We start from the raw sequence: 12,341 nt of genomic DNA on the forward strand, positions 1-12,341 counted from the left end.
ATTCCAAATTATATTGCACTGAGTTCAGTGCAATAGAGTTTCAGATTTAGATTGAGTATCCAAAAAAATTTCCTATTTGATTGCAAGGAATGTCCATCAGTGACAAAATGGTTTCACTGGCTTGCACTGATGGAAGATTTTTAGGTAAGTAGGGATGACCATGAATTAGACTGTCATTTAGCCTGTATGGAGTTCTTTCCTGGGTTACATTTTTAGAGAATGAGATGCAACTGTTGAAATAGCTGACAATTAGGACAAGTACTCTAGAGCAGTGGCCCCCAACCTTTTTTGTGCCACGGCCCGGTACCAGCATCACAAAATGATCCGCGGCCCGGTACCGGCATCAGCACGCATGACAAGGCAAGGCGAACCGAGCGACCGGCCAGCCAGCTATCCCCCACTTCTCCCCGCCACCTTCAACTCTTCCTTTGTACCTTTGTCGATGGGCTTTGCTTCAGGACGGCTTCGGGACAGTCGCTCGGCTCACCTTGCCTTGGGTGCTGAAAGAATCCTTGCGCCTTAGTTTCGTTCAAAGCCCCCCCCTTCTATGAAACTAAGGCGCGAGGATTCCTTCAGGACCCAAACGCCGCTTTCCAACCGGAAAAGCTCACCCAGAAGCACTTTCTCGTCAAACAAGACTTTCCGGTAGGAAATGTTCCGCGGCCCGGTGGTTGGGGACCCCTGCTCTAGAGCAGGGCTCTCCAACCTTGGCAACTTTAAGACTTGTGGACTTCAACTTCTCAGTCAGCTTTGCTGGCTGAGGAATTCTGGGAATTGAAGTCCACAAATCTTAAAGTTGCCACGGTTGGAGAGCCCTGCTCTAGGACGGGGCTCCCCCAAACCCCCAGTCAGTAGCTAACTACCGGGCCGCAGCCAGTTCAAAACCAGGTTGCGTGAGCGATGAGCATCAACTGTGAGCATGTGTGAAGCTCCACTCACGTGAGTGGCGGGCCCTTGCATGCAAAGCTCCACTTGTGCAAAGGCGCTTGTGTTTGCGTGCAAAGTTCCATCCATGAACACTCTGCTCAAGTGACCGCCACTCACGTGAGTGGAGCTTTGCGCGTGAGTACAAGTGCCCTTGGCATGTGTGCGAAGCTCCATTTGTGTAAGCAGAGAGCGCGTGCACCTTACACACACACACACACACACACACACACACACATACCACTGGGCCGCAAATATGGCAAGGTTGGGGACAGCTGCCCCAGGAGGTCAGTTCTGGCAAATATTCTATTTGAATTGTGGTGGCGCAGTGTTTAGAATACAGTACTGCAGCCTACTTCTGCTGACTGCCAGCAGTTTGATTCTCACCAGGCTCAAGGTTGACTCTGCCTTCCAGCCTTCCGAAGTGAGTAAAACGAGGACCCAGATTGTTTTGGGGGGGGGGCAATATGCTGACTCTGTAAACCGCTTAGAGAGGGCTGTAAAGCACTGATGCGGTATATAAGTGTAAGGGCTATTGCTGTTTCAGTTGTTGTGCCACGCGGCTTCAGTTTATTGCATAGTTCTTATATGCACAAGTGGAACGAAAGGCAGGCAGGCAAATACACTGCAATTGCAACACCTTGGCGAAGTCAGAGCGAGCATCCGCACAAGCTAAGAGGGTTGGCAGGACTGGGTCAGCTCCTTCCAGGCCAGGAGTTTGGCCACATGGTTGTGGCTGCCATCTTGACTTTTTGACTCCTCCTCCTGTCACCCAGCCAAAAGGAAATAATGGCCTCAGTTTCCTTTTGGCATCAGTGGAATATTAACCTTTTTTTTTTTAAAGTCTCTGTTTGCAGGGGTTAGGGGAACGATCCGTCGATTTTTCTAGTCTCTCCCTCTCCCTTCTTTCAAAAGGACTTCAGTCTTTTATATGAAGAAGCCAAGTATTACCAGCTGCAGCCGATGATCAAAGAACTGGAGCGATGGAAGCAGGAGAAAGAGCAACAGAAACATTTCCAGCCCTGTGACTGCTTGGTGGTGAGAGTGACGCCGGATCTCGGTGAGCGGATCGCATTGAGCGGGGAGAAGGCGCTGATCGAGGAGATCTTCCCAGAGACGGGGGATGTGATGTGCAACTCGGTGAATGCTGGCTGGAACCAGGACCCCACCCACGTCATCCGCTTTCCCTTGAACGGGTACTGCCGGCTGAATTCGGTGCAGGTATTGCTGCCTTTCCACCTTCCTCTTTTTTTCTTGGCAGAAGAATCCACTCTGCTTTGGTGTCCCTCCATCCAGTGCCCAACCGGCAACATGGTTTATGGCAGGGGGTGTCAAACTCAAGGCCCGCGGGATGGATCTGGCCAGCAGGGTGCTTCGATCTGGCCCGCCCTGGAAACAGCGAAGGACTGGCCAGCGCTGAAGTGGAGCTCGGGCGGGCCATGTGTGGCCCTCCCAGGCCCTGTTTTCAGCCACGATGGCCTCCTGCATCCCTCTGCCAGCGAAAGTGGAGCTCGGGAGGGCCTTCCCAAGCCCTGTTTTCACTGGCAGAGGGATGCAGGAGGCCATCATGGCTGAAAACAGAGCCTTGACGAGTGATGTCAAACTGGCCACGCCCACCCTGGCCACGCCCCCTCCGCCCCCCTGAGGTCAAACACAACCCTGATGCGGCCCTCAAAGGGATCCAAGTTTGACGCCCCTGGTTTATGGTGAGCTCATGCACGGTTCAGGGTTTTTTCCACCCCTCTCCTTTTCCTTCTCTCTTCTTCTTTCCCCTCCCAAGTTCAAGCAGGAGGAAAAAAAAATAGATTTAGATTTTGTATATGTTAGCACCACGCTGATCTCATAACAAATGCTAATTTTTTTTCATCATCGCATACCCTGCAGCAGCCTTCTTTTTTTCCCTTCTCCGTTGCCCCTAGGAAGGAGGAGGGGGAAGAAAAGGGGGAAAAAAAAACTCCATCAAACTACTAGACCGTACAAAAGAAGAAAAGAAAAGAAAAAGGGGGAGAGGAATGTTTTGCATGCCACTTTGTAGAAAATGCAGCAAGGTTTAAATGCATAATTTATGTCCCGCTCATAATTAAATGATGGAGCCTGCAGGATGGACTTTTAAAAAAAAATGATCTCTGCACTTTTCCCTCCCCTCCCCCCACCCCCCAATAAAAAGATGTACTGTAAAAATTGCCCAGAGTATTTAAAATAAAATGTGTTCCACTTTATACTCAAAGGTTTTTGTAGGGATTGAGAGTCTTTTTTTTTTCCTTTCTACCCTTTTTTTTTTTTTTTTTTTTGAAGTTTTAAAATTAGGTCTTGAAACAAAGGCAGAGGCTGATCAGCAGGTACAGGAAAATACAAGCCAGGGTCCACGTGTCCTTTGGCATCTTCTCTGGAAGAGTTCTCCCATCAGGGCTGGTCAACCCCAGGAGTGGGGACAGCTCAGCTCGACTTTGATAGATAGAAGCCTCACTAATTAGGGAAGCCCCCAAAACAAGGGCCTTCCTCAGGTGCCATGCAGGAGGGAGTTCGCTTCTGGCCAAAGTTTTGGGCTGGTGGGAGCCAAGGGAGCCCCCCCAAGACCATGGTTATTGTTGCTCTCTGGAGTGCCCAGTCCTGAAGAAGAAGAAAAGGAGCTTTTTGGGTGAGGGATGAAGTGGGAGATGAATCCCTACCCATATTAATCCTTGAGATCCCAGTGGAATTTCTCCCCCCACCGTTTTAAAATCAGTTGGTTTCTTTATAAATTATCATTTATAATCAATTTATTTATTAATAAAACATATTGCATGCTTGAATTTCACTGTCACAATTGCAGGATGGAATAGATATAGGAATAAAAGTTATAAAATCACAACAGGCTATAAAACGGCAAGAATGGGATTAAAATTATAAAACAAACATGATCTTAAAATAGAAGAAATAGAAGAACACTTTGGTATTATTAGAACTTATTAGAACTCAGTATTAGAACTAAGCAAGCCAAATCCATCTTTAGCTCATTGGGAAATGGCTTAAGAAGCTACCCAAGACCCGAGTGCAGAAATGCCTCCTTTCTAGAGTGAGAGAACAAAATTGAATTTTGGTTTATTTTTACCTCTAGAATTGTATATTCAGTGAGGGAAAACTATTGATTGAGCAGCTGATCATAAATCTGTGTTCATCTATAAATCTAAGGATTGCTTCCAAAATCCAGCAATTTCTAAAGTTTTTAGCTTGATGCCTTAACTACTAACCAACTGGAGCTTACCATAATGAGTGCAAACCAGGCAGGGGTCTCCAACCTTGGGAACTTTAAGACTTGTGGACTTCAACTCCCAGAGTTCCTCAGCCAGCAAAGCTGGCTGAGGAACTCTGGGAGTTGAAGTCCACAAGTCTTAAAGTTCCCAAGGTTGGAGACCCCTGATGATAGAGAACACCCCAAAAGATAAAACAAATCATTTTTTAACTTTAGGGCCATGAGATCAGGTGATCCATGATGACTACCTCAAACCCTCCAAGTACAGAAAAATTTCCAAAACAAGCTACTTTAAAACAACTGAAAAGGAAGTGAGTTACAAGCATAAGTTTTGTGTTGCAACAGCCATGCTTTCCCCATCAGGATCAGTTGAATTAATTGCAGCAGAACTGTGGGAAATAGCAGCACTGCAAACCCATAGAGTTAAGAACTGTGGAAGCAGCTGAATCACTTTTAATTCATCTTTATTATTCCCAGTTTCACCTTTAATCTACCCAGAATTCTTCACCCAGAATCCCATCACTGTAATTCAGCCATTTTGCTGCCCAATCTGAATCACATCATTGGGGGCCATTTTTTTAAAAAAGGAGTCCTGGGAGCAGGTGGCTTCCAGGAATCTCCTATCTTGTTTTCTATTCTTTGAAAAATAATACAAAAAAACTATCACTCCACAAATGAGCCATTTTGCCAGCAAATGTCAGTGGTCAACCATGGGGGACTACTGCATTTAGGGAGTAACAGAGTACAGCTTCCCATCTGTGAAATCATGCTATTACTTCTTGAAAAAGTGCTTTCGTTGGCAGTAATGAAGCTCAAGAGTGTTTTCCCATGTGAAAATCCCAAGCCAGGCTCAGCAACGAAAATAAGTGCTTCCCTTTTTTTTCCAGTTCTACGCACACTGATGGGATGGAGGCCAGTATGGTCTAATAACTGATCTTGGATTGCAAAGATCAGAGCCATATTTCTTGTTAAGTTGTGTTGTCTTTTGACAGTGGAGCAACCAGAGAGAAAAACCCTAAAATCACATGAGCACCTAAATATGTTACATCTTCAACATGAAAAGGTTGACATTCAAATCTTCTTGAGCAACTGCCAAGGTGTCCAATAAAGATGAAAAATAAGCAATTGATGAGCTAATTTTATCTGCAGATAAGAAATATATTTAGCAAATCAGTTTGCTAAAATCTTCATTTCAGATTTTTGCAACTTATTATTGGATGTCTGTACATGTCACCTGCAAATTTATAATCTTTCATAAATGCTTTTTAGCACGACAAGAAATTAAGAGATTTCAGAAGTTGCTAATGTGTCAGATATAAACTGAAAATGTTTCTGTTGAATTCACTGCCATTTAGCAGTTTTAGGACGTCTAAAATCTTCTTGCACTACATTATAATTTTTGAAGAAATGATTCATAAATTGGTCTGAATCATATAATTTATTCATATGTGTATAGATACATATTTGCCCCAAATTTTTAAATTAAGATTAGTCCAAAGTAATTTTTTTCATGTGAACAGGGATCAAATGTTGCTCCCCCAATTTTCCCTTTGTAAGTTGCAGCCTGTCGTGCTGGAATGTGCTAAATTTCAACTAAAAGAATTGTGGCTCTGCACAAATATATTTTCATGGGAATAATAATTATTCTAGGATATTTTACACAATCCATTTGGTAAAAAAATAATCCATTTTTATAAATGTCTAGAGCTATGTTAGATCCAACTGTACAATGAGTTTATTTCAGTTAATTCAATACTCTGATAATTACTTAAACTGTTGTACAATATCTATACATTGAAGTAAAGAATCTTAATTATCAAGGAGACTCTATGCAGGGGTGTCCAACCTTGGCAACGTTAAGACTTGTGGACTTCAACTCCCAGAATTCCTCAGCCAGCAAAGCTGGCTGAGGAATTCTGGGAGTTGAAGTCCACAAGTCTTAACGTTGCAGGTTGGACACCCCTGCTCTAAAGACTGTATGCTCTAAAGCAGGGTTGTCAAACTCAAGGCCCTGGATCCAGCCCATGAGGTGTTGAGATCTGGCCCACAGGGCTGCACTGAAAATAGTGCTCCATTTCCCGAGCTCTGTTTTCACTGGCAAAGGGTTGCAGGAGGCTGTCCCAGCTGAAAACGGAGTTCGCAAGGGACACGCATGGTCCCCCCACGCTCCGTTTTCACCAGCAGAGGGCTGCAGGAGGCCATACCAGCCGAAAACTGAGCTTCGGAGCCTGCTTTCTCTGGCAGAGTGCTCAGGCCATCACAGGTGCCCGACACAAGTGATGTCGTGCCTATGCCCACTCTGGCCACACCCACCCCAACCCCACCCCAAGGTCAAACACAACCCTGTTGCTGCCCTCGATGACATTGAGTTTGACACCCCTGCTCTAAAGACTCTAAAGACACCTTTATACACAACATATCCTTTGATTGATTAGTAAAACAGTCCAATGGTTCTAAAACCAAGTTAAATAATTTCCTCGACAAGTTCCTTAACACAACATACAATGTGAAGAAATCTGTTTATAATTTGAAGGATTGAGACTAATAATAACCAACATTGTACTAATAGCAACGAAAGATAATCCAGGTCAAAATATATTTCAAGAATTCAACCTTCATTGTAGGAAAATATTTTCTTTTCATACACAGTGAAGTTGTTCTTTTGCCAACTCAGTTTATTCTAAATCTAAAATATCAGTTAATAGGCTAATTCTCACTGAAAGGTGTTGCTCTTTTATTACTGCAAAGATTCAACCGGATTCATTGGCATAGAGCAGGGGTGTCCAACCTTGGCAATTTTAAGACTTGTGGACTTCAACTCCCAGAGTTCCTCAGCCAGCTTTGAAGTCCACAAGTCTTAAAGTTGCCAAGGTTGGACACCCCTGGCATAGAGTTTAAGCCTCCTTGCCAGAGTTGCTGTGGCAATTTTTGGAGGCATATTTAACAGGTAAACTTCAGTGATCAGTTGTACACTCTGCAAAATTAATCCTAGCCTTCCCCAGCTGTAATGTTAATGAAAGAGGTGAGAAAAACCTTGATTACTCAACTCCAACAGAAAAGCAGCAAGAGGCTCCATGTATATGATATTCAGTTGCCCAGAAAAACCAATTTAGCTGGAGGGCTTACTGGTTTCCATGGATTTGAAAGTGTCTTTTACTTCCTATAACAATAATAACAAGTTTTAGCAATATTTTAAAGATTTATCTTGATCAAAAAAAATATTTCGTTTCAGGAAGCATTGAGCCAGCATTTTAAAGTTTGATATCACACTTTAAATGTCATTTTATTCAATCAAAAGGTTTACATGGTGACTGAGGTTTAGGGTCTGAGGGACCCTAAGAGGGACTCCAGATCCAGGAAAGGACGCAACTGGTGCACAATGGGAAGGAGCGCCAAGGCTCTTGTAGCTAAGACAGCTACCTGCTCTTTGAGTAGGAATCAAGAGCCCAGGAGGGACTGACAAGTTGCTCACAGGATCTCTCGGAGACAGTGCAACCCATCCAGAGCTAAAGAAGTTCTGGATTCTGAAGCCTCCCTGTTTTCCCGGGATAATTGATATGATTTAATTATTGTAAAATCTCCACGCATACAGAATATTGACTTCCAATTTAGCACATAGAAAAGTGTCATATAATTCTTGAACTAGGAATTCTCACAAGGATATGCCAAAGTCCATTAATATTTTTTCCAAATTAGTACATTAATTCTCCCCCTGAAATATATGCAACAAGCTGACCCAGATATAATAACCCCAATAGTCATTAATTTTTATATCATTTACCTAAAAAGTTTGTTTTAACAAAACAAAAATCATAACACTACTACTGTTATCAGAAAAACTTGCTTTATTGATAAAACAAGTTTTCTATCCCCTCAATTCAGGTTATTAAAAATAATTACATAAGGTGAATAGGTAGATGGACAAATGATCTACTCTCCTTGTGGTGGGCCACAAAGTTGATTTCCAGTGGAAATGCATGCATGCACCTATTGCTCCTAGGTTGGCGCAGTGATTAGAGTGCAGTTCTGCAGGCTCCTCCTGCCTGCCAGCTGCCTTCAGTTTGGCAGATCAAATCTCCCCAGGCTCAAGGTGGACTCAGCCTTCCGTCCTTCCAAGGTGGGTAAAATGAGGACCCAGATTGTTGGGGGCAGGAGGCTGACTCTGTAAACCGCTTAGAGAGGGCAGGGAAGCACTGGGAAGCGGTATATAAGTCTAAGGACTATGGCTATTGCTCATCAAAGAACTGCTGCCAATGTTCAAATGAATAAGGGGCATTAAGAGCCCAATCCCCACTAGGAGTACTAAAGGGTTCTCCTGAATTCTTGGCTTCCATCATGCAACCGTTCACATTGGCCCCTTGGTGGTCTTACAGGTAGTCTTTTATATCAGGGGTCCCCAATCCCCAGGCCAGCTTGCAGACACAGCTCCACTCACACAAGCAGCGGGCATGAACACATGAAGCTCTGTTAGTGCAAGTGGCAAGTGGCACATGCACCTGCCCCTTGCACAAAGCTCACCTGCCGCTTGTAGGAAACCCCCCCCCTCCTTTTCCCCCTCCCCCCCTGGGGATCACTGTTTTATATTTATCACACAAAGGTTAATTAACAGAGGATGCTGGAGTTCTTCCTTTTCTTCAGTTGCATTTCATCTCTTCACTGCCTTGTTGTTCTGGATTGGTTGTCTTGTTTTTAAACTTGTTATAAAGTCTCACAGTGATTGCCAGGCACCGCACTTTTCTGCCAATATGGGAAGATATTTTTGCTGGGCTCTTCCTCTTGATTTGCCTCCTTCAATAGTCTGATTAGTTAATATAGCTTTCCTCAACCAGGAAATATGTGTCAGATTGGCCCCAACTTAGACACTTAGGAAAGAAAGACCCTGGACTCCATGTGGTTGAAGTGATAGGTTCTTTTACTAAAGTTAAGTGATTGCAGTGAGAGTAAAACTAGATCTGAATATTCTTTTTTTAAAAAAATAAAAAAAAATTTTATATACAAACAAATCCATTCCATTTCAATTGCGTGTCGATTAGGTACATATTTAGATTCTTTAACCATTATAAATGATCTTCTTATCAAGTCTAACAATACAACACTAATCACATTCCCATGTAAATAATAGTATCAAATATATCTATTACACTAATTTCTCTAATTGCTGTATAAATACATCAAATTCCTTTTAATTTGTTCTATTTTCCATCCATTGATAAAACAGATCCCATGCCATGTAATATTCAGTTTCTTATTTTTCTTTGATTTCTAGTGTCAATCCATTTATTTTTCCCTCTGTCGGTATTTTATCACTCTTACAATTTTGGGCAAATACAATTCTAGCTGCTGTTAAAACATGTATAATTAAGTAAATCTTTTCTTTACCTTCTGGTACCATACCTAATAGGAATATTTCAGGCTTCAAATCTATATGTTGTTTAATCATTTTTTCCAAGCATGTGTGTATTTTAGTCCAATACCTTTTAGATCTGAATATTCCTATGCAAAAGATTACATTTTCCTCCTTTGACCAGTCCATCAGTGTCCACTAGGATGCCTTTTGCATGTTTTGAGCTCAGATGTTTGGCATCTCTCACTGCAATTTAGCATTCGGTTCCCAGGCCAGGGGTCCTTGGAGGCTGTTTTATTCTGGTTTGGCATCTCTGGTGCTTGTCAGGGTCTCCCCTCCAGCCTTTTGTCTTCTCACTCCCAGCCCCACATGTTACTGCCCCAAATTCCTCCGCCTCGCAATTTAGGGCAGGATGTCAGCCAAGCGAAGAAACTGAAGATGGCAGACCAGACAATGTGCGCATTCCATAGATAAGACTGAGAGGAGTTGTAAGCAAGCAGCGTTATGCAAATTTGGGGGTTGCGGGAGCCATGCAAAAGGCATCTGCTCCTCTTCATCCTGACTCATTGACTCCCAACCCACAAAGAAATGTCTCTCATTAAGTGGCACCGAGGATGTCAAGGGAGGAGGAGGAGGAGGAGGAGCCCAGAGTCAGCCTTCCAAGAAGTGGTACGCACAACCAGTCTTGAAGCAGATCTTTTACAGCAGGTCCCCCCGTTTAGCACATGACTAGAGATTTTATTTGTTTGTTTGTTTATACCCTGCCTCTGTTATTTTACAAACGAATGAAGACGATGAACATACCCAGCCCACCTTTCTCCTCCTATTGTCCCCCCACCAGTTCCATTCTCAGGAAGGGGAGAGAGAGACAGAGAGAGAGAGAGAGACTTTTGGCTTCATGCAAGGAAAGCAGCAGAAGCAGCAGAAGTCCTTCTTTCTCTCCCCCAAACTCTGCCAGAATGGCGCAGCCTCTTGGAGCAGGAGGCCTTGCAGGGTCCCAAAGACTCATTTCTGGCGGAGTTTGGGGGAAAGAAAAAAAGACTTTTGCTGCTTTCCTTGCGTGCAGCCAAAAGCAGAAGAAGAAAGAAGTGGAAAGAAGCAGCCTAGTGGCCAGGCGAGGCATGTGGGGAAAGTGGGGCAAGTTCCCCCCCTCCACCCTTTCCCCCCTCCCCTCACTACCTAGTTTTGTTCACAATGCAAGCAACGCAAGCATTGTGTTCCCGCGCAGCCTGGATTAATTGCTTTGGGGGTGACATTTCTCTGCGGACCACCAAAATTTTCTCACAAACTACCAGTTGGCGACTCCTGCCCTAAAAGACAAATTGCACCAGTAAATAAGTTTGCAGACGTTTGCATTGTCCCCCCACTTCCAACACTGCATATTCATGATGAGTCATAGCCTCATTTGCTTATGACTGAAGTCCTAGCGTTGTATCTCCTTAAGAGGTTGCATCAATATCACTCCCAGACAGTATGTTATTCTATAATGTACTGAACTGCCCTGCAGAGCACTTGTTTGTTTGATTAATATTTGGCTTTTCTGTAGAGGTTTGCTGTAAGCAGGACTTTAATCACACTGCAGTCATTTAGGAATAACTTATAGAATTATCACGGCATAATATGCTAGGAGATCCTGAAAGACTAAGATGTATCACGTAGCTCCTAGCTCCTCTCCTGGGCCCTTTGGAACCAAGTATTTTGCAGGGTAAATTTATACCCTAAACGAGTCCAGAAAACCAAAATAACATGGATAAAAGTCCGCTGGTAGCCCCTGTTCAGAAGACCTGCATTGAAATCCTTTTCCGACCAAATTGTATTTGGTAAACTTTCAGATTCAGCCTCTGCAGTGTTGTCCTGGGCTGAAAGAACAGGGAAATAAGGTGAGTGGCCAATTGCTTTAAGAAAAGTATTTCAACAGTATATAAAGTAACCTTTAGGTTATTGTTCGTTTGCTGCTATGTCTTCATGACCTTCATAACCTTAAAGGAGCTTTTGCCTTTTCGAGCAATTTTTGCTGCAGATGTAAAACATAATAAGGGTTGGATGGGATCTTGTAGGTCTTTTAGTCCAACCACCTGCCCATGGCAGGAGATCCTAAACCATTCTGGACAAACGGTTGTCCAATCTCTCCTTGAAAACCTCCAGTGATTGGTCACCTGCAGTTTTTGAAGGCAAGCAATTCTGCCGATCGATTGTTCTGTCAGGAAATCTCTCCTTATTTTTAGGTTGGATCTCTTCTTGGTTATTTTCCATCCATTGTTTCTTGTCTTGCTTTCTGGTGCTTTGAAGACTAGGTTGACCCTCCTCTTCTGTGTGATAACCTCTCAGATACTGGAAGACTGCTGTCATGTCACCCTCAGTCCTTCTTGTTATTAGATTAGACATACCCAATTCATGCAACTTTTGTTCTTCATATGTTTTAGTCTCCAGTCCCCTAATCATCTTTGTTGCTCTTCTCTGCACTCTTTCTAGGGCCGTGATGGCGAATTCTATGGCACGCGTGCCACAAGTGGCATGCGGAGCCATTTGTGCTGGCACGCGAGCTGCAGGCAAACTTACCTCACTGTGCATGCCCGCGCTTCACAACTGATTTTTTTTTCGGTTGGTTTGAGGCCTCTTCGGCCTCCCAGAGGCTTGGAAAAAGCCTCTGCAAGGCTTTTCGGGACGAATTATAGGCCCATTTCATCACTTCCTGTAATACCGGAAGTGATGAAATGAGCCTATAATTTGGCCTGAAAAGCCATGCAGAGGAGGCCGAAAAAGGCTTCAAACCAGCCGAAAAATCAGCTGTGAGGCGCAGTGCTGGTAAGGGGGTGGCGGGAAGGGGAGATTGTGTGCGCA

The 12,341-nt window shown here is 43.8% G+C and overlaps 1 protein-coding gene across 9 annotated transcripts in view; it reads left to right on the forward strand.

Annotated features, from left to right (window-relative positions):
• Positions 1 to 12,341, forward strand: part of KCTD15 (potassium channel tetramerization domain containing 15) — a 70,080-nt gene that overhangs the window by 48,864 nt on the left and 8,875 nt on the right. For all 9 annotated transcript variants that reach the window (XM_087971798.1, XM_026680150.2, XM_026680151.2 and 6 more), the window contains exon 4: positions 1,840 to 2,145. In XM_087971798.1, coding sequence (XP_087827924.1) covers positions 1,840 to 2,145 — 306 coding nt within the window. The remainder of the gene's footprint in view (positions 1 to 1,839; positions 2,146 to 12,341) is intronic.

The sequence above is a fragment of the Notechis scutatus genome, chromosome 9, assembly GCF_049901735.1.
Source record: "Notechis scutatus isolate UNSWTSFEM ecotype Mainland chromosome 9, rNotScu1.2, whole genome shotgun sequence".
Taxonomy (NCBI): domain Eukaryota; kingdom Metazoa; phylum Chordata; class Lepidosauria; order Squamata; family Elapidae; genus Notechis; species Notechis scutatus.